Source organism: Syngnathoides biaculeatus, chromosome 14, assembly GCF_019802595.1.
Source record: "Syngnathoides biaculeatus isolate LvHL_M chromosome 14, ASM1980259v1, whole genome shotgun sequence".
Taxonomy (NCBI): Eukaryota; Metazoa; Chordata; class Actinopteri; order Syngnathiformes; family Syngnathidae; genus Syngnathoides; species Syngnathoides biaculeatus.
The window spans coordinates 22,342,812-22,367,532 of NC_084653.1; the positions used below are offsets into that span (position 1 = coordinate 22,342,812).

Consider the following 24,721-nt stretch of genomic DNA (forward strand, 5'->3'; position numbering starts at 1 on the left):
TTACGCCACCCGTGCGTTTAGGGGTCGTCACGGCGGCTAACGCTGTTAGCTTGTGCATCGCCAAAATCCCACAATGCACTTCGTCTGACATGACGTCCACTTCCGGGATGGCGCGCGTTTTCGACTGTCGCAGTGTAAACACGCGAATTCGTTTCACAAGTGCAACGCCAATTACATCGCAGAAATATCTCGTTGTCACTTAAAAGGCCTCATGAAGGGCGCCAGGACGACTTCCACCCAACTCTCGTTCCGCGGTAAGATAATCACATTTGATCACACCCCGGGTGAGAACAAGACGAGCGAGCTGACCTTCCGCGGCTTTGTTTTCCGACCGGAGCGAGAGGTGTTCGTGAAGGCATCGCAAGGAGCGGCTGTCATCAGCCGCAAAAGCACAGCACGCGTGGATGCCCTCATCAAGTCGAAAAGCGTCGTTTGCGCACGCAGCAGGACCAGCACGCCGTGTGTCCTCGTGGCTAAAAACAACAAGAAGGCGGACTTGTTCCTGTATCAACTTTTCACTCTGAGCGCCTGCGACCAGCTGAAGCCTTGCGTTGAGTTCTCGCTCCCCCATCGCCCGAGCGGGGACCTTTGCATCTTGCAGGGCCCCACAGTGCTGTGGACGCACGCTGATGCTGTGTTTCACGCATCAAGTCATTCAGGAGGGGTCCAACAGGCGCCCCTCCAGCTGTCCTGCTGCATCATCGGCGAGCTCCCACTCCATCAGAGACAAGTGTTCATACTGGGAGAGCAGCAGTGCCCGGCCAAACGGACCGTGGCCCATTTGCTCGGGACGGGTCACGCCTTTGACGGCTCGGTGATTTTACCCCCCCCTTACATTCGCATCACCCGGTGCATCTCCGTGCTGTCGGCCAGCCTGACGGGCGACGCGCTGCGGTGCACCGCGGTCGCGGCCACCGCCGGCCGTCAACTGCTTTACCTGGAGAACGGCGCCGTCGAAGATGTGTGCCCTCTGCCCTTCGACAGACCTGAAGCCATACACGTGGCGGACGCTGGAAGAAACGGAGTCATTTTTGTCGTGGCTTTCGAGCAAGGCCACGTGTGTGCAGTGTGGAAGGATGCGTTTCAAGTACGTATTGGTGCATTTACTGAAAAGTAGGCCCCAGCTCACCTTTGACCCTGGGCTGACTTATAATTATCAAAATGATGCATCCATTGAGGCGTGATTTCCAATTTCTCCCAGATCTCAGCACTAACACACCGAATTGTTTATTTCAGGTAGCCGCGCAGTGGTCAAATGTGAGCCACGTGCACGTGGACGACTATCTCGGATGCGGCACGGACCAGATTTTGTTGGTTTTTAATGGGGATGACGTGTCGGGACAGCCGCCGGAACGTTTCATCATCACTGACCTCTGCGGGATCTCCTATTCTGTAATGAAAACTTTTACTCCATTAGTACTGTGTATACATTTTTTGCACTGTCATGAAAATACCCCCATACATTATAAGCAAAAACTGAAACAGTTTAGTTATCCTGGTGTCTCAATAAATACAAAATGTTTCCATTTTAGCGCGGCGAGCACAGCGGCTCAACGGTGCAGCTGTCCCCTCCACCGGAGAATCAACTCCTCACCATTCGAGCGTTGGAATCCAGACTGCAGGTGGGCGATTAAAACCGACGTGCGAAAGTTACATCAGATTTTTCCCAAGAGTGACCCCCGAACCTTTTGACTTCCTCTGCCACGCGGGCCGTCGTCCGTCTCAAGAGGGGACTGAACGCGCTGCGAGAGCTCCAGGGGGAGGCGAGAGTGAAGGACAGAGTCGTGCGGCAGTCGGTGCGAGCGCTCGCTGAGGCGGTCGGAAGTCGAGAAGCGAATCTCCCACGGCCTGAGCAGGTACTTGCAGGAAATCCACGTTTTTTTTTTGTTTTTTTTTTTATTAAAGTGGCGCATTGGAGAATCCGCAACACAGCGATTCCTGCCTAAAACACATTGAAACCGAAATCTGTGCAGATAATGTTTGAAATCAACGTGTACTGCACTTATCTTTGCATGAAGATAAGCAAAGTATCGCTTTAATCTGGGCCAAAGAGTTTTTATATGCTCAAGAGTTGTGATATTGGTGCATTCATTTCGCCTTTTTCGTAAATTTGGTCAATTAGAATGTATTAATCCATTAAGATCTTCATTTATTCAAATCTTTGGTTAACTTATTGTGAATAATGAAATCCCGTAAATTATGTAAAACTAATACTTGAACATGAGCAGGTGCAAAATATGCAGACGGAGCATACAGTACTCACAAGCATATGTTGTCAAACCTTTACGAAGAAATAAGGGCAGATGACTATGTATTGCCCCCTGGTGGTCAAGGAGTGTGCAGCATCAGGAGCAGCACAGTGCCCATTGAATTATCATGATGCACAAACTGTTGAATAATCATCCATCCATTTTCTTTGCCGCTTATCCTCACAAGGGGCGCGGGGGAGTGCTGGAGCCTATCCCAGCTGTCAACGGGCAGGAGCCAGGGTACACCCTGAACCGGTCGCCAGGCAATCGCAGGCCACATCGAGACAAACAGCCGCTTACAATCACACCTAGGGGCAATTTAGAGCATCCAATTAATGTTGCATGTTTTTGGGATGTGGGAGGAAACCAGAGTGCCCACCCAGACAAAACCCACGCAGGCACGGGGAGAACATGCAAACTCCACGCAGGCGGGGCCGGGATTGAACCCAGGTCCTCAGAACCGTGAAGCCAATGCTTTAAACAGCTGATCCACAGTGCCGAGTTTATAAAGCAGGTGTTCTCAAATTCAATAAAACAATCAAAAGAAAGTGTCTTGAGGTTAGGCCAACGGTTGAACAGCTGGTCCACAGTGCTACCTTAATAAGGTTATTTAAAATTGACATTTGAACAAAAGTGGGTGCAAAATATGCAGACAGAGCATACAGTACTCACAGGCATATGTTGTAAAGCCTTTATACAGAAACAAGGGCAGCTGTATCATCATTCAATCTACAGATATGACATTATATTGCCCTCTAGTGGTCAATGTGTGCACAGCATGAGGAGCAGCAGAGTGCCCATTGAATTATCATGATGCACAAGCTGTTGAATATTTCACGTTTTTTACTCGTTAAGGCTGCACTTTATTACACATGTATTTTAATCGAATACTTCCGGTGAATTTATTTGATGTCGTGCACAATTTTGGTTTTAAAGGTTTTGCGTGACATTTAGTTGCACTTAAAATTGTAAAACTGTCAATTTCAGCGGGGTCGGAGTCCCTCCCCCGTTTTCCCACTAAGCCGTTAGATCCGATCCGGCACTTGCCACTCATACTGATAAGTTGCATCTCGGAGTGGTGGCAGCCCGTGTTCGCCACACTGCCAGTGAGGGAGAATGTGAAGCTAAATGCCGCAAAGTCTTGCCGACAGCAAAATTGCCGCAAATGATGTTTCTCGTTTGAATGAATTGGTCACCGCTTATCGTCTTGTGTTGCCATCCAAACCGCGAACGCCGATTTGCTGTCAGGGCTGTCGCGCGCTTGTCTTAAGTCGTTACCGTCGTTCTTTCCAGGAAGGACTCGTCGCTCTTTGGGAGAGCGATGACGAGTCGAAGGACGAGGCCGCCGATGACGAGGCCCGAGTCACGCCGGCCGTGCCCTGCGGACCTCACGTTGACAAGCTGTGGCACCGCGTCGTCGACGGACGATTGGTCGTGGGAGTGATACTCGCTGCCGACAGCTCAGTGTAATTTCATTTCTCTGTTTAAATACCATTCATCCATTTTCTTCACCGCTTATCCTCGCGAAGGTCGCGGGGAGTGCTGGAGCCTATCCCGGCTGTCAACGGGCAGGAGGCGGGGTACACCCTGAACTGGTTGGCAGCCAATCGCAGGGCACATCGAGAGTCGCACTCACAATCACACCTAGGGGCAATTCAGAGTGTCCAATTAATGTTGCATGTCTTTGGGATGTGGGAGGAAAGCGGAGTGCCGGGAGGAAACCCACGCAGGCATGGGAAGAACATGCAAACTCCACACAGGTGGGGCCGGGATCAAGCCCGGGACCTCAGAAGTGTGAGGCCAATGCTTTACCAGCTGCGCCACCGTGCCGCCCGCTGTAAATACCAAACCTATACAAAAATATATCGCTAAAAAGTCTCGGGTGAGTTTGCAAAGCATCCATCCATCCATTTTCTTTGCCGCTTATCCTCACAAGGGTCGTAGGGAGTGCCGGAGGCTCTCCCAGCTATCAACGGGCAGGAGGCGGGGTACACCCCGAACTGGTCGCCAGCCAATCGCAGGGCACATTGAGAGTCGCACTCACAATCACACCTAGGGGCAATTCAGAGTGTCCAATTATTTGGGATGTGGGAGGACACCGGAGTGTAAGGGGGAGAACATGCAAACTCCACACAGGCGGGTCCTGGATCGAACCCGGGACCTCAGAACCGTGAGGCCAACGCTTTAAACAGCTGATCCACCGTGCCGAGTTTATAAAGCAGCTGTTCTCAAATTCGTTAAAACAATCAAAAGAAAGTGTCTTGAGGTGACGAAACATCACAGAACAATTGGCAGGTGGCGTTTCCGCTATATTGTGGAAAATAATATCCGTGAAAATGTCATCATCATTATGTTGGCAAAGATGAAACTACAAGTACACCTGAACATCTCGTGCTGGAAGTCGTGAGCATGAGCAATTTATCCTGTAATACTCGCCGAAGTATAATGTGTACTTGTCGACTGCCACGAGTCTAAATGGGAATTTCAGCCTAATGCAGGTGGTTGTCATGGCAACCCCTCTTTTTCTTCCTCTAATAAACCCGACATTTTCCTTTAGTGGGGGCAATCTGATGTCTCCCACCACCTGTTCCAGCACAAGTCGAGAAAAACTGTTCGTGGCCGCAACTTCTGATGTATTCTCACCATCTGGAATATTGCTGTCAATTACCTTTCTACACACGCACATCTGCGCTATTTTTGTTCCAGACCAGCGGTCGGCACAAGTTTATCCGTCCTGACAGAGACGGGCCGCGGCGGCCCGAGGCCCGCGGTCATCCGGACCCAAAGCAGAGCGGCGCGGCTCCCCGCGTTCGCCAGACCGCCCTCCGCCTCCCCGTCCTCCTCGGCGGCCACCTCCCCGGAGCCGGCGGCCAAAAGGAGCAAGCGGCACGGCGATCCCGACGCGGCCAGACTCGCCGTGACCGCCGTGACCGAGCTGGCGCCTCTGCTGAACTCCGGCTGTGTCAAATGCAACGTCGCGCTCCGTTACAGCCCGAGAAAGGACGGCTCGGTCCTCGCGGGTGTCCCGCTGTCGCCGCCGACGGTGCTGCATTGCGGTCAAATCACTGTCGACATCCACGCGGACTTCAAAACCCAACTTTTGAGCAACCCTGAGCTAAAAACCGGTAAACTGCATTCCAAATGATTGTGCAATTATTATGCTTCCTCAATAACACCATCATTTTCAAGTCATCAAACAGCAGAATATAATCCAAATGATTGTCGTAACAGTGTTTCTTTGAAGAATAAACTTCCGCCTTGACCATTTTAATTTTCTTGCTGCCCAGACGAGGCTCAGGAGGACTTCCTGTGTCTCTTGGCGCTTCTGGATCACTGGGCTTTCCGCGTAGACTCCCCCGATCACAGCTTGGGCGACATTGACGGCTGGCTGCAGAGAGGAGTGGGCTGCGCGAGGGTGGGAGTGAGCCCTCAGCATCAACTGCTGGCTTCTCGAGGACTCTCTTCTCTGTCGCTGCTGCGCTGGCGTCGCAGCGGACCTTTCCGGGGGGAACTGGCGGTCCACTCGAGGTGAGAAGGATGCATTTGTAGTGCCAAAAGCAGAACACTCTGGCACAAACAAGATGTTTGCATCAAGCTAGGAAAAGTCTCACTTTGCAAGGACACTTTATGATCTTCTTGTTCAACTGGTTTAGAAAACACATTTTGAAAGTTTGAAAGTAGATGTCCCGGAATATTTCGAGCTTCCCTTTCCCCGGCCACTTCTTCCAGCTCTTCCGGAGGGATCCCGAAGCGTTCCCAGGCCAACCGAGAGAGATAGTCTCTCCAGCGTGTCCTGGGTCGTCCCCGGGGTCTCTTTCCAGTGGGACACGCCCTGAACACCTCACTAGGGAGGTGTCCGGCAGGCATCCGGATCAGATGCCCCAGCCACCTCATCTGGCTCATCTCGATGCGGAGGAGCAGCGGCTTGACACTGAGCCCCTCCCGGATGACAGAACTTCTCACCCTGGATTCATTACATTCATTTTATTACGGTTTATTTTTGTATGTATGATACTATAGAGTAGGGTTGTCAAACTGATTTTTGAAGTTATGACATGCCTCAGGGGGGACCTTTACAGTCTAGTAGCTTTCAGTATTTACAACAAATTGACAAATATGCAGTTTTGAAATCAGAAGCCTATATTACAGTTCTTTTCAAAGGGGGATTGGATGGTGAGCGTGGTAAGGAAGTGAAGAAATGGGTCCAAGCGGGATGGAACAGTTGGAGGAAGGTGTCTGGTGTTCGATGTGACAGAAGAGTCTCCGCTAGGGCGAAGGGCAAAGTTTATAAAATAGTGGTGAGGCCGGGCATGATGTACGGATTAGAGACGGTGGCACTGAAGAGACAACAGGAAGCAGAACTGGAGGTAGCAGAAATGAAGATCTTGAGGTTCTCGTTTGGTGTGACCAGGTTGGATAGGATTAGAAATAAACTCATTAGAGGGACAGCCAAAGTTGGATGTTTTGGAGACAAGGTTCGAGAGAGCAGACTTCGATGGTTTGGACATGTTCGGAGGCGAGAGAGTGAGTATATCGGTAGAAAGGTGCTGAGGATGGAGCTACCAGGTAAAAGCATGAAAGGGAGTGAGGGAGGACATGAGGGCAGTGGGTTTTAGAGAGGAAGATGCACGAGATGGGCTTAGATGGAAAAAGATGACACGCTGTGGCAACCCCTAGTGGGACAAGCCGAAAGAAAACGGAGAATTGGAAGGCAAAAAATGCATTGCAACATCTCATTATTTTGACACCAAAATAAAATTAGCAATTTTGATTTGCTTTTATGGGCCAGATAAAATGATGCGGTGGGCCAGATCTTGCCCCCAGGCTCCCTGGTTGACACCTGTTCTATAGAGCGCTATTTTTCTCCTTAAAAGAGTCGTTACAAAACATTTTCATTGGGCGAGTTTTGGGAGTCGGGAACGGATCGACGGCGCTTCCATTCATGCCAATGAGGAAAGATGATTTGGAAAAACATGTCTGTGATCTCACAAGCAGGGAATCAGGGAAACGCTGTCGTCACATAATCACCGTTACATGTCGAGCATTATTGTTGTATTTTTCAATGTTTTGTATTGTTTTCAGTCTGTTGGGGCATATTAAAAAAATCATCAATCTCTTTGGCAGCCATTTGGAGATGCTCAAGATTCTGGACACCCTGATTGGTCACCTCCCAGCATCCTGCTCCATCCAGCCCATCCATCGCACAAGAGGAGCGGAGTCATCTGAGAACCTTGCTTTGGCTCTGGAGAAGGAAGTGGCAACACTACGGGAGTTGGTGTCGCTGCTGCCGCGTGGGCAGGACGAAGGCGACGAGAGGGCGACGGCGGGCCCCGAGGAGATCCCCGATCCGGGCACGCCCGAGGAGATCCGCAAGCGTCGAATGGCTTGGCGACGGGACGTGGAGAGGAGCGTGCGGGATTTAAACCGGCGGGTGGACGTGACGAGGTACCGCGCGCTCCTCCGAAAGCTGTCTGGAGCCCGGCTCGACGGGGATCTCGCCGCTCTCATGGAAACGCAGATGAAATCATATTAAGCGCTGACACTGAGCGTTGAAAAACCGATACCGACTTGGTTGCATTCGGTTTTTGCGTCCTGTCTCCACCTGAGCGCATTTCCACCCGATCACCTGGCGTCGCTGTGCTCGTCCCAATCCTCCAGACTGTGTCCTCACATATTTGCTGATGCCCTCTCATTTCACCCCGAAGTGAGAAATGTAAGTGGAGGGGTGGGGGGGGGGTGGTAGATCGCACAAGGCAAAGCTTTTTTGGTTCTTCCACCTCACGGTCGACTTGTTTCCTTTTCTGGGACGTGACGCCGTTGCGCATACGACGCCGTTGAGAAAAGCCCACAAGTGCGGAAGGTGTCATCCAGATCGTCCAGCAGTGGATCAGAAAACTGGCCGGAAGCGACCTTTACAAATCTTATGTCCGTATTTTGTTTCCCCGAGCATCATGTCGCACTATTATTTTTTTCATATTGCATGAAAACCAAGACTTTATCAACCTGGAATCCAATACAAGAGATGTACCAATCGAATAAGAGTATCGCCCTGTTCACGCCCGTTCATACTTAATAAGTTGATTATGAAAATAATACACAATGTTTTTTGAGAAAGGTTATGAACTGTTTTGGACGTGCAATTTTTATTTTTATTTTTCAAAATGTGGCAATAACAAAAAATAGCAAATGCTTAAAAAAATAACTCATCTTAAACATTTGCCATTTCCTCATATCAGCAAATTAATAAATTGTAATTAAAAGATTAAATGAGAATTTGTGGCTAGTGAATAATTTAATTCATGGCATCCAGAAGAATTATAGAGAAAGTCGGGTGCTCTACTTGACTGCAACCAGTACAAGCACTTTCATTTTCAACTACCAAATTCTCGGCCTACAGAGCGCACCTGGTTATAAGCCTCACCCGGTACATTTGTAAAGGAAATACCATTTGGTACAAACGTGGGCCGCAGCTGTGTAAAAACCGCAAGTGCTCACATTGAAACCCGGATTGAAAACAAGATATTTACAAAGAAAGACGGTACACAGAGAGTTTAACGCTAGTGTCGCCACGCTAATGCTAGCACTGCTGCGCTATCACTAGCGTGCTGCGCAGAGCTGGTTAAAAAAACATGCCGGTAAAAATCACTGAAGCACGGCAGTAACACGCCAGCGCAGCGCTAACAAGGCTGGACCGGTAAAAGTCACTTCCTCTGCACATATATTCCACTGGTTTCACTCTTAACTTTTCCACTCGAGTGCCCCCTTGCGGCCGTTAGAAAAAAAAAAAATGCATCACCGCATAAACCGCAGGGTTGAAAGCGTGTGAAAAAAGTCGCGGATTATAGGCCGGAAATTACGGTACTTGGTGACCTGAAGCAGAACCTGATGAGACTCGTGCATATAAACAAGAGTTCACTATAACCCAAATTCCTCCATTCTGTTTTCCATCCATCTTCTGAGCTGCTTATCCTCACAAGGGTTTCAGGCGTGCTGGAGCCTATCCCAGCTATCTTCGAGCAGGAAGCAGGGTGCGCCCTCAACTAGTTTCCAGCCAATCACAGGGCTCGCAGACCGAAAACAATTGCACTCACAATCACACCTAAGGACAATTTATTATTCAATAAATGCATGTTTTTGGGGATATGAGAGGAAACCGGACTGTCCGGAGAAAACCTCCACGGGCACGGGGAGGACATGCAAACTCCACATTGGCCGGGATTCAAACCCCGCTCCTCAGAACTGCGAGACTAACACTGTAACTAGTCGCTCCACCGTGCTGCCCCATTTTAAATATTCATCCATCCATTTTCTTAGCCACTTATCCTCACAAGTGCCGGAGCCTATCCCAGCTGTCAACGGCCAGGAGGCGGGGGACACCCTGAACTGGTCACCAGCCAATCGCAGGGCACGTAGAGACAAACAGCCGCACTCACAATCACACCTAGGGGCAATTTAGAGTGTCCAATTAATGTCGCGTGTTTTGGGGATTTGGGAGGAAACCGGAGTGCCCGGAGAAAACCCACGCAGGCGGGGCCGGGATCGAACCTGGGACCTCAGAACTTCCTGCTTATCTATCGTGCCGCCCCATTTTCAATCATAAAATGAAAATGTATTGATTGATAGGGAATATTCCCCTGCGTCAATAACATTTTGACACATCAACAACCCTTAAAATGATGGGCTGGCAACCAGTCGAGACTGTAATGTGAATTTTGCTCCATTCGGCTCCCGCTCCCCATAACGCTGAACAAAATATGATCAAAATAGATGCCCGTCACGCGAGTGAATAATTGTCTATTTTTGAAATAAATAAGAAAGCTCCCCTTGTGACGCGTTTCGTTTCTATAACACTGCAAACCGCGACTAAAACTCCCAACTCAACAACCATCACCCTTGTATCTTACACAAGCAAGCAAATACTGTATGTGCATCGGAGCACACAATTGTTGAAAATTAATAATGGGTCAACGCGCGACCTCCTGTTCCCAGACAGATGTGCTAATAATAGCAGCGAAACATCCACACACGCACGCAGCATATAAGCGATCATTTTGAACATGTCGGTATTCGTGCCGTATGATGAGTACGCTCACCTTGGTGTCGGGTCACGAGTGCGATCGATGAAGGGCGACCGAGCGTGGGTGGGTGGGCTCATCATTTCACACAATACATAATTTGCAGCTACCTGACATTCGTGGTTATTTGAAGGGTGGAGCTACGGATGCCGTCCGTTGATTGGTCAACAAAAAGCGGCACTTCCACATCAAGGTGGGAATCGAATATAATATAACGCAGGAGGACAAGAAGACGCAAACAACCGCAAGGATGGTCACGGTGGCGCTGATCCGGGTCATGACTCTGTTGACTGGTAAGGACAGCGGCGATAATTTGCGTAAATGAAGGTTTGATTTCATTCATGCGTGTGCCGTTTTTCGAGAGTTCGCCCGGGAAATATAAAATCACATTGAATGATGTTGTAAAATGATCCCAAAAATGTCAGAAATTAAAGAATAACGTTTTGATCGGAAACTCGAAAGTTAATCATATTTCAGTGGTTCCATTAAAAAAGGATAGAGTCAAGTACAAATTATATAAATGATTTATGAAGTTTCTGTATTAATTGACCCATTCGTGGACATCATGATTTCCACGCATTATATCCTTTAGTATATCAAAATATTATCCTCATCGGTCGAAGTTACCGCGGAGTGATTTCCCTTTCCTTCCTTCCTGACCCAACATGGGTGCCTCAAATTATCATATAACTTCACCATAAACGAAAAATAATGTTATTTCCTCGATTGTGGCCTGTTAGGAGACATTTATCTCAATAAGGCATAAAAATTGTCACCCTGCGCATGAATGGGTTAATCTTTATTATTTCTCATTAAAATGTCTCGAGATGAGGAATTTTGACACTTTTTTTCCCAAGATGTCAATGTGAAAAATTAATGGTATATTTCATTTTGTATTTTGACTCAAGAATTTCATTTTTGAATAGAATATACCGAAGGGCATCTGTAATTCTTCAGCATAGTGAATGCAATAAAATATGTATTTTGACTGTATTGCATTCATTGCTGAAGCGCATGTCAATTTTTTACATGCAGCTCCTCGCTGAATATGCCAAAAATTTTTGTGAATGTACAAAATCCAATGCAATCGTGCCGGCGAAACAAAAATGAAAATCAAATAATGGATGGCAAATGCCTTAATGTGTTTACGCAGTGTGCACGCCAGTGTTGGGATGCAAATATTCGACATATTCAACCCCCGACATGAAAGAATTGCGCAATGTTACGAGCTCCCCGCTCGGGCTGGATTTGTGCTTTACACTAAACGTCAACGGTAAGTAACGTCACTTTCTTTCCTTTCCATCTGCAAATTGAGCTGCTCAAAGAAAGCGCGACGTCGCTGACATTTGTCGCTCGTTTTGTTTTGTTTCCCAACAGGTAGCGTGATAAAAGGTCACATGAACATCTGGAACGTGTCGTTTGATCATCAAGCCCATTTTTGTCCGGGCAACCCGTACAACGGGGGCTCGGCCGCCGCCCCCCACCTCCTCATCCTCGCCGTGACCTCAGTTCTGAGTGTTTCTTTGGGCCTTTTGGCCTGATGCAAAATGACCGAAGTGAGAAGTGCTCCGGGAAGAAATACGCTGAAGCGATATGTCGTTTTGACTCCTTTGTGTATTTCCATAGCTAAAAAGAAAAAAAAAAAGGATGTAAGTAAGACAATAAAAAACGAGAAGCATGGGGGGGGGGGGGGAGCTGAACTCATTGTTTCCAAGCCTCTGTGTTCCCGTTTCAAACAAAACATCTCTTTCAAGGATGATTATCAGTTACAGTTGCGCCGCTGCATGGAATTAAATCATATGACTCACGTTTTAAAAATTTGATTTCCACATGGACTCTGAATATCGGCAGGGATTCTTTAATCAATTAATTATTTATTTACTAAACATTTAGCACTTTTTTTATTCCACTTAAAACATTTTTTAAAATTCTGTACATTTCAAGAATTATATTTCCATCCATCCATTTTTCTGTGCTGCTTATCCTCACAAGGGTCACGGGGATGCTGCAGCCTATCCCAGCTGTCAACAGGCTGAGTCCACCCTGGACTGGTCGCCAGCCAATCGCAGGGCACAAAGAGACAAATAGCCACCCTCACGATCACACCTAGGGGCAATTTAGAGTGTCCAATTAATTAAATGTTGCATGTTTTTGGGATGTGGGAGGAAACCGGAGTGCCTGGAGAAAACCCACGCAGGCATGGGGAGAAGATGCAAACCCCACACAGGCGGGTCCGGGATTGAACCCGGGACCTCAGAACTGTGAGGCCAATGCTTTACCAGCTGCCCTGTATTCACATTCTGTTCCCTATCGATATCGCCCAAATTTTCCTTTAGCCGTCAGTGACAGAAAGTAATGAAGTACCAATGCTTATTAATCATTTTTTTTTTTTCTCAATTTTCTGTAGTTTTTGTGCAATATTTTTCTGGTGATTTTATTACTTCTACTCACTATTACAGCTTAAAAATCACAAAATCTCCAGCAAAATAAGGTAGTTTTGTGGTCATGGTGAGAAATATATTTATCAATGCAACGTAACCTCGTACAAAGTGCTATAGGATGAATCATAAAATGGAATACAATTATGATCTGGTTAAGAGCTGAATTACAGCTGGTTACAAAAAAGTGTTGATTCTGGCCAAGAAATTAGCATAAAATGAAAATTTTTTTAATCAGTGGAGGAGATGATTTATGTTTCCTCAATTCGAGTATATTAAAAGGTACAAAAAAGGTTGTTTGAAAAAGTCACAAAATTATGGAGAAAATTAGCAAATTGGCCTGCACGGTGGCTCAGCTCGAAAGAGTTGACCTCACAGTTCTGAGGTCCCGGGTTCAATCCCGAACCCGACTGTGTGGAGTTTGCATGTTCTCCCCGTACCTGCATGGGTTTTCTCCCGGGACTCCCGTTTCCTCCCACATCCCAAAAACGTGCAACATCAATTGGACACTCTAAATTGCGCCTAGGTGTGATTGTGAGTGTGACTGTTTGCGACCCTCATGAGGATAAGCGTCAAAGAAAATGGATGGACAGAACGAGCGAATTGTGCGGTCAAAGCGACAAGCAAATTGGAGAATTTTCCCCCAAAAAATCTAGCTTCCGATGGCTTATGTGCAATTTTTTTGCATCCTGGAGGGGGGCGAATGGCAAAATCTTAATTATGAAGACTCACCGCGGAAAGTTCCATTTCATTTTTGCCTGTAATGACCAATTAAAATGAAAATGTTGTCAAGCGTTCGTTGTTTCAAGTCATAATATTTGCATTCCGCCGTACGGCTTCAAACGCAGAGCTGGGGGGGGGGGGGGTGTAATTTATTTTTTGTCGCAACGACTGCAATGTTCATGTTAAGCCATAATGCTCTTCTGTTTAAATAATATATCAGCGCTCCAAACAATTTGCACATCCTCACTCCTTGCTCGGCCTTCGTGATTGGGTGCCGTTGCCAGGGCAACTCTCGATTCTGGCCTCTCGGTGCTCGCAAAGTCCTCCCCGATAAATGAGCGCAAGTTGTTTCGATCCCGAACGCAATTAGAAACTGCAACTAATTTTTCTTTCCCGCGCTGTCATAGGGCCTAATGACTCCCCCCAACCCCGACCCTTTACATATTTCAAACAATATTAATGGGCTGTTATGTAAGGTTGGAATTGATGGGATTTCTACGAAAGGATTAGTGTTATTGATTAGGGTACAAGCCCCGCGATTTGGGTTGCGTGACTCATGCAGCCTCGCATATTTATCTACAAAAGTAGCTCGCGTTTTCTCATCACGCGTGAACGCATAAGCCGGTGTCGTTACAGGGAGTTAATCTTCCTCTAAATGATTGCGCTCACCTGTCTCATTAAGGTCGCACGTGGCGTACAATCATGGCTTTTGGCCAAGCACATACAGTGAAGAAAATAAGTATTTGAACACCAGGTTCTCCCACTTAGAAATCATGGAGGGGTCTGAACTTTTCATGGTAGGTGCATGTCCACTGTGAGAGAGAACATCTCAAAATCCAGAAATCACAATGTATGATTTTTTTAATGAATTATTTGTGTGATACACCTGAAAATAAGTATTTGAACACCTGACAAAACCAGTGCTAATATTTGGTAAAGTAACCTTTGTCTGCAATTACCGAGATCAAACGTTTCCTGTAGTTGTTCACCAGGTTTGCACACACTGCAGGAGGGATTTTGGCTCACTCATCCACACAGATCTTCTCTAGATCAGACAGGTTTCTGGGCTGTCGCTGAAAAACACGGAGTTTCAGCTCCCGCCAAATATTTTCTATTGGGTTTAAGTCTGGAGACTGCCTCGGCCACGCCAGAGCAACTCCTTGTTTTTCCTGGCTGTGCGTTTCGGCTCATTACCATGTTGAAAGACCCTGCCACGACCCATCTTCAACCCTCTGACTGAGGGAAAGAGGTTGTTCCCCAAAATCTCACAATACATGGCCGCGGTCATCCCCTCCCTTAATACAGTGCAGTCGTCCTGTCCCATGTACAGAAAAACAGCCCCAAAGCATGATGCGACCACCCCCATGCTTCACAGTAGGGATGGTGTTCTTGGGATGGAACTCGTCATTAGTTCATCATTCCAAACACGGAATAGTGGAATTATGACCAAAAAGTTCCATTTTGGTCTCATCTGACCACAAAACGTTCTCCCATGAATACTCTGTATCATCCAAATGGTCATTGACAAACTTAAGACGGGCGTTGACATGTGCTGGTTTAAGCAGAGGAACTTCCTTGCCATGCATGATTTCAAACCATGACGTCTTAGTGTATTACCAACAGTCACCTTGGAAACGGTGGTCCCAGCTCTTTTCAGGTCATTGACCAAGTCCTGTTGTGTAGTCCTGGGCTGATTCCTTTCTAAGGATCATTGAGACCCCACGAGGTGACATCTCGCATGGGGCTCCGCTCCGATTGAGATTGACCGTCATGTTTAGCTTCTTCCATTTTCTAATGATTGCTCCAACAGTGGACCTTTTTTCCACCAAGCTGCTCGGCAATTTCTCCATACCCCTTTCCAGCCGTGTAGAGTTGTACAATTTTGTCTCTTCTGGTGTCTTTGGACTGCTCTTTGGTCTTCGCCATGTGACAAGTTCGAGTCTTACTGATTGTATGGGGTGGACGGGTATCTTTATGCAGCTAACGACCTAACACAGGTTCATCTGATTCAGGATAATAAATACATGGAGTGGAGGTGGAATTTCAAAGGCGGACTAACAGGTCTTTGAGGGTCAGCTAGCTGATAGACATCACACAAATCGTTAAAAAAAATCCTACATTGTGATTTCTGGATTTTTCTTTTGAGATTCTCTCTCTCACAGTGGACATGCACCTACGATGAAAATTTCAGACCTCTCCATGATTTTGAAGTGGGAGAACTTGCAATACAGCAGGGTGTTCAAATACTTATTTTCTTCACTGTATTGTAATAATATTCCATTTATGAGGCTTTTCTGTTTGTGCAACCGTGCAGAAGGTTTTGCCGTTCATTCAGTCCTCGAGCCGGCACAATGCGAAAGAACCGTTATCATGCATCGGAGGAACCTCGGTGTCAGATAATATCCGCGCTACCTCAGGCCACGCAGCCATCCATGGCCAGTGTCATCACCTCAGCGAGATGAGACTTTTTATCTGACCTGTATTTGAGCCAGAGCAGCATTTGTGTTGGGGGGAGAATACATCTAATAAGATAGAAAAGCAATATAAAGTGTAGCCTTTTTCATAAATGTATACGGCTGGAGTAATTCTATGAGGGGCGAGAGAAAAGGAAGCAAAAATACGGTGCAGTCATGTTTATTGATGTTCAGGCTGATAAATAAAACATTTTCAATAGTAGCATTCGACAGAAAAAATAACAAGCAAAAGTTCCTCATGTCAATTTGAGGTTCTGCAGACTGTTAGGCAGTTTCAGCATCGTCCTTCCGCCCACTGCCGCCGCTGTCTGCAGTCCAGCGCGGTACCGCGTGTCTCCATCCAACACCCGATGAAAGGGAAGTATACAGAAAGGTCGTTCATTTTTCTATTCACGCAAGCCTTCCATCACTTATAGTCCAGTAGGCTAAAGGCTACAAAAAAAGATATATTCACTTGGAGTATGACACACTCAAAACGTTCAATGCCTTTGAAACTGTAAAAGGGTTTTGTCAGGATTATCGTCACGTTTTCAGTTCAAGATTTAAAATAGAAATGTTTGTCCTCCCCGCGAGCCAAACTTAAAAAAATACACTGTACATCGTTGCCGCCAACACAGTAATCAAAAAAGAAATTGTGTGCTCGCTTGGTGATCAGTGAATACCGGAAGTATTTTACTCGCACTGTCAGGGGCACCATAAAAAAAAAAAATGTGAAAAATTTATTCTATACCAAATGTTCCAAATGTCACCGTACACTTCCTTTTTTCAAAATTTGTTTTTGTTATATGGACAGCTGGACGGCATCAGCGTCTGACAGCTTAGGCTTTGCAGTTTTTGTAAGCTTCCCTTGTCTCACCAAGTGACAAAAATCGTTTCCTGGAATAACTTTTTGGACCTTTCCGACCTGTCAATCACTCGTACAATAATAGCTAATCAGATAGCCGCATTGTCTTAACCCCTGGCTTGACCCGCCCCTCTCGGCGTATTGTCCCACAAGCAATGTTGGTTGTCAGTAGTGTGCGCTTGGAAAAGTTAATGTTACAAAGAAAATGCTCGTCAGATGCGCTTGGGGAATGTGCAATTCTGATGAAAGATATCCTGCTCGGTGACAAGGGGCCCGCTTGATTCATTTTCCAAAGCCTAAAACACAGTTGACGAAGTGTCTGCAATGGATGAAGGCTCGCGGAAGAGAGCTTAAGATCGCCAGTCGGAAAGGTCCCTTTTAGCTTTGTAGCCGTCACGCAGATCCAGTACATAGTGCAATATGTTATCTATGTTCTGGCCAAACCACGCAGCGGAAGCCTCGCTACTATCACCACAGATGAAAACACGGAACTCTAAGACCAGGTGTTCGTCTAGCAGTCTAGCACTGGGGGGAACTGGACTCAAGCGGTTCCGCCGGCGGCAGAAAAACAATTTTGCCAGGTGTCTATTTTGCGCCACTACTCGAAAGGCAATTGGCGAGCCATGGGTAGGGGAACGATACATTTACGCACCGCGTACTTTGTTGTGTTTCTCTTCTTTCTGGTTGGATGTCAACATGATTTACGTAGCCAACCCTAACATCCTAATGTGTAACCACAAAACGAACCAGGGTAGACCGTATTGGACCATGATGACCTGAACAGTACTGCTCGGTGGGGAAGTGTCTGAAAACATTTTTTTGTCCAGTTAGACCCCTTTGAGTCAGGAGATTCTTGTTATTTTTGAGATGCACATCACCAATATTAGATGATTTCAAGTGTTTATATATTACAATGTTCTCGCTTCATATGATCTTGAAAGGAAGTGCCTCGATAGTGTACAATATAAAACAAACTCCTTCATTAAGAAGTTCTTCCCATGGCAAACTGGGCAAGTCTCAGAAGCTCCACCTACTGTAAGCTACGGTACGATTATAAAGCGTATCAGTCCTCAAGGCCAAAGAGGGTTAGAAAAGATTTGGTCCACCATAACCAGAATGCTACTAAACCTCGCGTTTTACCCCCAGATTCCTCAGTCAGTATTTGCAACCCTACAACTCGAAGATTCTTCAAAGATTCAGGAACATCGGACATTATCCCCGAAAGAACGTCGCTTGGCACTTCTCCTCATCTCATCTCGGTCTGAGAAACGATCTGCACGCCGCTGCGAGTCACTACTTTTTGTCGATGTCTTCGTGCCTGATGATCTTGTAGGTGATCCAGTAGAAGACGTTGAAGATGAGGAAGGCCAGAGGGAAGGCGGCCCGGGAGATCGTGTCTATCCTCTTGGCTTGGTCCACAAACTTCTTCTTCATGTTGTCGCCGTCTCTGGGGAGCGACGGCCGACGGTTCGGGGCCGGAGCCTCGTTTTTAACAGCTGAGCCGTCCTTCGTTGGCAGACACGGGTTCATGTTGTAGCCAGCGAAATTAAAGCGTGCGTCGCGCACGTCGTCGTCCTGGGAAAACACATGTGGACACGTTCGGGGGTCAGATGGCTGAAACCACCGAGAGGGATGTCAGGATAGGCAAGGATGTGCAGTTGACTGCACTCAACTACGACTATGCAGAGAACTGCCAAGTTATTATTGATTTTTCAAAAAATTTTCACAGAATGGGAGCATTTGTTAATGTTTTGAACTCCCGTTTCCACGCCGTCGCCATAGCTAGCTTGAGGCTAAACGTTTCCCAGAACTGTTTGCGTTACGGCTGTCGTTTTTCTTTTTGTTAGACATCAAACTACTTACACTTACACTCCACGATAGTGCAAATACGCTTAATATAACATATTTTAATGGATTTTCCATATCGTGAGGTCACGTTAATTATGAGGTCATACTAATATCGTTCCTTCCTTTTTAAAAATTTGTTTTAATTATGCGGACAGATGGAGGCCATCAGCATCCGACAGCTTGGGCTTTGCACTTTTTATAAGCTTCCTTTGTCTTACCAGTTGAGAAAAATCGTTACCTGGAATTCATTTTTTTGGTTCCTAACCGCTGTTGGGTGCCAATGGACCTTTCCGACCTGTCAATCACTCGTATAATAATAGCCAATCAGATAGCCGCATTGTCTTAACCCCTGGACTTGACACGCCCCCCCTCACCGTACTGTCCCACAAGCAATGCCGGTTGTCAGTAGCATGCGCTTGGAAAAGTTAATGTTACGAAGGAAATGCTTCTCAGATGCGCTTGGGGAAAGTGCAATTCTGATGAAAGATATCCTGCTAGGTTACAAGCGGCCCGCTTGATTTATTTTCCAAATCCTAAAACACAGTTGACGAAGTGTCTACGATGGATTAAGGCTCGCGGAAGAGCAGTGACATATTTAGAGCTTCTATATATGAACATTTATGCTAATGATGGTACAAACTAACTCAAGGTGGGCAAAAGGCTAATTTAAAGTTGTACAATAAAGTTTGAGCATAATTTCATTAAATGATAAGAAAACACTATTCAAAATTCACATTTCCAGACAAAATGTCCTTCTCCGGGATCACAGGTTTAAATCCCATGTACCGACTTCATACAATTACACGTAATATAATAGAAATCCAGTTGTTGTTGCGCTATTTCACTGATGACAACGCATTGCTTATCTTTCCTCACAAACCTGGTTGAGAAAAGTCTACCTTGTGATTCTTCCTTTGTCTTCGCCTCAAGCGGAGGAACTCTTTCTGTTGCCTGGAGACGAAATTAACCCCGGCGTATTCCAGCAACGCCGCAAATACAAACAGCAGACACACCGCCATCCAGATATCAATGGCTTTCACGTAGGAGACCTGCGGGGCGCCACGGAAACATTTTTTTTTTTGGGCGTTAGATCTTCTCCAGTCGGACGGCGGATCAATTCCACTTTGATTGCGCGTCAGCATAAAAATAATCCTACCGGTATGCTTTTCCTAAACACATCATGGCAGATGATAGTCTTTACGTTTTCTTGCTTATATACACTAAACAAGAGATGCGGCTCAGCGGGGTTGATCTTTATATGACAATAAACGAGCGGCGGGGAACTAATAAGTGCCTCAACTCCAAACAATCTGCAGATATTGATACAGATCTTCTCATCATCGGAAAGGAAGATGAAAGCCGTTTGTCGCCGTGACATCGCGTCTTCCTCGACTGTCGATTGGCACGTGGAACACAGCAACCCGGTTCTACGAGGTCTCTCGAGCTCTGCCAAGTGATTGTTTTCATGAGTGGCGGCTCTCAAAGGCCTCGTTTGAAATGTTCATCTTTTATGTTGGAGACCGCGACGGGTTTTACGGGCTGTCTCCGCACATCCAAACGCCGACTAATCAGCGACGCCGCAAGAATCCTCCGATATGCGCGCCCGCCTCGCGCATTTACTATCAGCTACACCAAACAATTACAAATGAGACGGATATGTATGAGTCGTTGCCAGAATATTTGAAAGCCAGACTTCAGTCAGGTTCTCAAACGGCTGCGATCTCTCGCTTAGCTTGAAACAGTACAAAGTGCATCGAAAGGCAGTCGATCTTAACCGCGCAGGTAACTGCGAGTGCGTGGACGATTAAGGGGACTTTCTCATTAGCGTCCCCTTTCCTAAATAACTTGCTAGAACCGCCATTGTGCATTTGGGATGGAACCGCCGAGTACAGAATGTTTCCGTGCTTAACTCGCGCTGGCTAGGACTGACGATAACTGCAATGCCAGTCTAAAAGCCTCATTAAGGCAAATCCATTTTAGCAGGGGCACATTTAGTTTTTCTGGCTCTCGCGTCTGCTTGTTACGCACATACTGTGGAAGCGTGGAAAAGGTAAAAAACTTTGGTAGTTTCCATAGAAACACTTACACTCTCCTCTTCTATCCAATTGGACAACTCTGCAGTTTGTGTGTCTTTGGGTATCAACATTTATAGAGCTAATGCTCATATTTAACCTAGATAAATTCACTCTTGGGTAAGGGGGAAGAAACGATGTAAATAAGTAATTATTAAACAAGACAATTCTCCACTTACAGTGAAGAAAATAAGGATTTCAACACCCTGCTATATTGCAAGTTCTCCCACTTAGAAATCATGGAAGGAGTCTGAAATGTTCATCGTAGGTGCAAACGTTTCCTGTAGTTGTTCACCAGGTTTGCACACACTGCAGGAGGGATTTTGGCCCACTCCTCCACACAGATCTTCTCTCGATCAGACAGGTTTCTGGGCTGTCGCTGAGAAACACGGAGTTTCAGCTCCCTCCAGAAATTTTCCATTGGGTTTAGGTCTGGAGACTAGCTAGGCCACGCCAGAACCTTGATATGCTTCTTACACAGCCACTCCTTGGTTTTCCTGGCTGTGTGCTTTGGGTCATTGTCATGTTGAAAGACCCTGCCACGACCCATCTTCAATGTTCTGACTGAGTGAAAGAGGTTTTGGCCCAAAATCTCACAATACATGGCCGCGGTCATCCTCTCCTTAATGCAGTGCAGCCGTCGTGTCCTATGTGCAGAAAAACACCCTCAAAGCATGATGCTACCACCCCCACGCTTCACAGTAGGGATGGTGTTCTTGGGATGGAACTCATCATTTGTCTTCCTCCAAAGACGGTTTGTGGAATTCTGACCAAAAAGTTCCATTTTGGTCTCATCTGACCACAAAACATTCTCCCACGACTCCTCTGTATCATCCAAATGGTCATTGGCAAACTCAAGACGGGCCTTGACATGTGCTGCTTTAAGCAGGAGAACCTTCCTTGCCATGCATGATTTCAAACCATGACGTCTTAGTGTATTACGAAGAGTCCCCTTGGAAACTGTGGTCCCAGCTCTTTTCAGGTCATTGACCAAGTCCTGTCGTGTAGTCCTGGGCTGATTCCTCACCTTTCTAAGGATCATTGAGACCCCACGAGGTGATATCTTGCATGGGGCTCCACTCCGATTGAGATTGACCGTCATGTTTAGCTTCTTCCATTTTCTCATGATTGGTTCAACAGTGGACCTTTTTCCACCAAGTCGCTTGGCAATTTTGTGGAGCCTTGTGGAGTTATACAATTTTGTCTCTGGTGTCTTTGGACAGCTCTTTGGTCTTGGCCACGTTACAAGCTTGAGTCTTACTGATTGTATGGGGTGGACAGGTGTCTTTATGCAGCTAACGACCTCACACGGGTGCATCTGATTCAGGATAATAAATACATGGAGTGGAGGTGGACTTTTAAAGGCGGACTAACGGGTCTTTGAGGATCAGAATTCTAGCTGATAGACAGGTATTCAAATACTTATTTGCAGCTGTATCACACAAATAAATCATTAAAAAAGACCCCTCCATGATTTCTAAGTGGGAGAATTTGCAATATAGCAGGGTGTTCAAATACTTATTTTCTTCACTGTATCTCTTTGTAATGTGTCTCTGTAGAGTCGCAGTAATCCAGGTCACGATAAGATTGAACTGAGGGAAACTGGACTTCGTGGACTATCTGAGCGCATTTCATCCTCATTTCAACTTCCTTCCAACTTGCTGAGGAAGTGGAGCATGAGCCTTTGGAGAACTTGTTACATCCTGGAAAAGATCCCAATGCGATATCGAAAAAGCATTTTGTGTTTTTTTTCCTCTTGGTTAAGACCGACAGCATGTTTGGAAGCTCCGTTGGGAGGCGTCACACATTTCAGCGGAATAAGGTGATCATCCTCAAGCGTTTGTTTTTTTTCACTCTGCACACATTGCCACAACGAGCGAAAGTTTGTTTTCGTTCTCTTTCTCAGAAAGGAAGACGTTTTCCTGATTTTACCACGTTTTAATTTCCACATTTCCCAGAACAAACTGCTCCACGTGATCAGAGATTCTCTTCAGACATGGTGAAGCAGCATGTTGCTCACTGCACAATCTTTCTGGTATACCGCGTTCTACGTGTTCTAAGATGCGACCTCTGACCTTCGGAAGAGAAGCTCTGGACCCGGAGCTCTGCGTGGTCATGGTGAGCACGGTGGTGATACCCAGTGCTACTCGGGCCGGGGCGGCGTCCATGTTGATCCAAAAGGAGACCCACGAGAGGATGACGATGAGGAGGGAGGGGATGTACATCTGGATCAGGTAGTAGCCCATCTGACGCTCCAGATGGAATTTCACCTCAATGCAGGTGAACTTTCCTGTTCAGAGATGATCAGACCCGGGCTCAGGCAGCGGGTCGCTCGGGCGAGCCGCGGTGCGTTCACTGACCCGTGTTGTAGTGCTTAGTGCAGTAGCCCAGCTCCTTCTCCTCCCTCATGATGAACTGAGGCAGCGTGAGACCGTCCGACACCTGCACCGCGCCGTTCTCCAGCCACTCGAAGATCAGGTCGTTCATGGTGTAGCCGACTACGGAGAACAAAAACAAAAAGGGACCCCGGTGTGAATCCTTTCTGCACCATCTGGTAACAATCTCCAGCAGCTTCTCCACTGGGATTTGCGACAAACCAATTTGGCTTTTACGCAAACGATAAATTTTGAGCAGTTTTTTGTGATTTGCGGTGGTCTAAATATTAAATTCCCAATATTGTCCAATGATATCTTGTATTCATCCTTTTTCCATACAACTTGTCTGTTTCTGAGTTTCAGTGAGCTGGAGGCGGTCCCAGTTGACTTGGGCTAAAGGGCAGACGACTAGACTAGACTAGATTAAAGGGCAGACTAAACTAGACTAGACTAGATTAAAGGGCAGACTAAACTAGACTAAAATAGACTAGACATCTAGTCTATCTTAGTCTAGTCTAGTCTAGCCTATCTTAGTCTAGCCTTAGTCTATCTTAGACTAGTCTAGTCTAGTCTAGTCTAGGGTAGTCTAGTCTGGATCACAGTTGACTTGGGCTAAAGGGCAGATGAGACTCGACTAAGATAGACTAGACTAGACTAAAATAGACTAGACAAAGATAGACTAGACTAAGACTAGGCTAGACTAGACGAAGATAGACAAGACTAGACTAGACTAAGATAGACTGGACAAGACTAGGCTAGACTAAGATAGAGTAAGACAGACTAGACTAATAATAGACTAGACTAGACTAAGATAGAGTAAGACTAAGGCTACACTAGACTAAGATAGACTAGACTAAGGCTAGACTAGACTAAACTAGACTAAGATAGACTAGACCAAGATTAGACTAGACTAGACTAGGCTAGACTAAGAGAGACTAAGATAGACTAAGAAAGACTAGACTAAGACTAGACTAGACTAGACTAAAATAGACTAGACTAAGACTAAACTAGACTAACATAGACTAGACTAGACTAAACTAGACCAAGACTAGACAAAGATAGACTAAGATAGACCAAGATAGACTAAGATAGACTACACTAAAACTCGACTAGACAAGACTAGGTGGCACTCAATCACAGGGCACATACAGTATAGAGACCGACACCATTGAACCTATCACAACTGGACTATTCTGGTTGTCCTAGAAGACGTTTCAGATCTCATCTGAACAGGCTTCATCCCTTCAAGACAAGCCCAAGTTGGTGTGGAAAGTGTCTACCAAAGTCTACAGCCATGTTTAAAAAAAAAAAAAAAAAAAACAGATCTCTGTTGTGTTTATGAAGTAAAACAAAATGGATGCTTACAACTCTCCAATTGCATTGTACACGTTTGGACATCCATGGGGAAGTTCTTCAGATCCATCGGGCAGGACAGGATGAGAGTCAACCTGTGATGTGAATGATACACAGTACACCAAATGGATAAAATTAGATTATTAAAAAAAAAACACACAAAAACAAAGATTAAATTGAGGTAATGTGTGGCGCAGTCGTAGTCGTGCTCTTGTTTCACGCGCGCTCCCCACTGAGGAACATCAGCAAGGATTCACTCCAGCGGCTTCC

At 46.3% G+C, this 24,721-nt stretch overlaps 2 protein-coding genes across 6 annotated transcripts in view; one reads left to right on the forward strand and one right to left on the reverse strand.

The window, feature by feature from the left end:
* Positions 1–199: 199 nt before the first annotated feature.
* On the forward strand, positions 200–8,399 carry fancb (FA complementation group B). Its single transcript, XM_061840770.1, has 8 exons — positions 200–1,087; positions 1,237–1,392; positions 1,533–1,622; positions 1,728–1,856; positions 3,543–3,715; positions 4,956–5,374; positions 5,537–5,777; positions 7,374–8,399. The coding sequence occupies exons 1-8, from the start codon at positions 212–214 to the stop codon at positions 7,780–7,782; spliced, it is 2,493 nt and encodes an 830-aa protein (XP_061696754.1). The 5' UTR covers positions 200–211; the 3' UTR covers positions 7,783–8,399.
* Positions 8,400–16,111: 7,712 nt separating this feature from the next.
* Positions 16,112–24,721, reverse strand: part of glra2 (glycine receptor, alpha 2) — a 32,801-nt gene continuing 24,191 nt past the window's right edge. For all 5 annotated transcript variants that reach the window (XM_061842383.1, XM_061842382.1, XM_061842380.1 and 2 more), the window contains 5 exons: positions 24,464–24,546; positions 23,084–23,221; positions 22,799–23,013; positions 19,551–19,700; positions 16,112–18,378 (listed from right to left, as the gene is read on the reverse strand). In XM_061842383.1, coding sequence (XP_061698367.1) covers positions 18,097–18,378; positions 19,551–19,700; positions 22,799–23,013; positions 23,084–23,221; positions 24,464–24,546 — 868 coding nt within the window. In that variant the 3' untranslated portion in view covers positions 16,112–18,096. The remainder of the gene's footprint in view (positions 18,379–19,550; positions 19,701–22,798; positions 23,014–23,083; positions 23,222–24,463; positions 24,547–24,721) is intronic.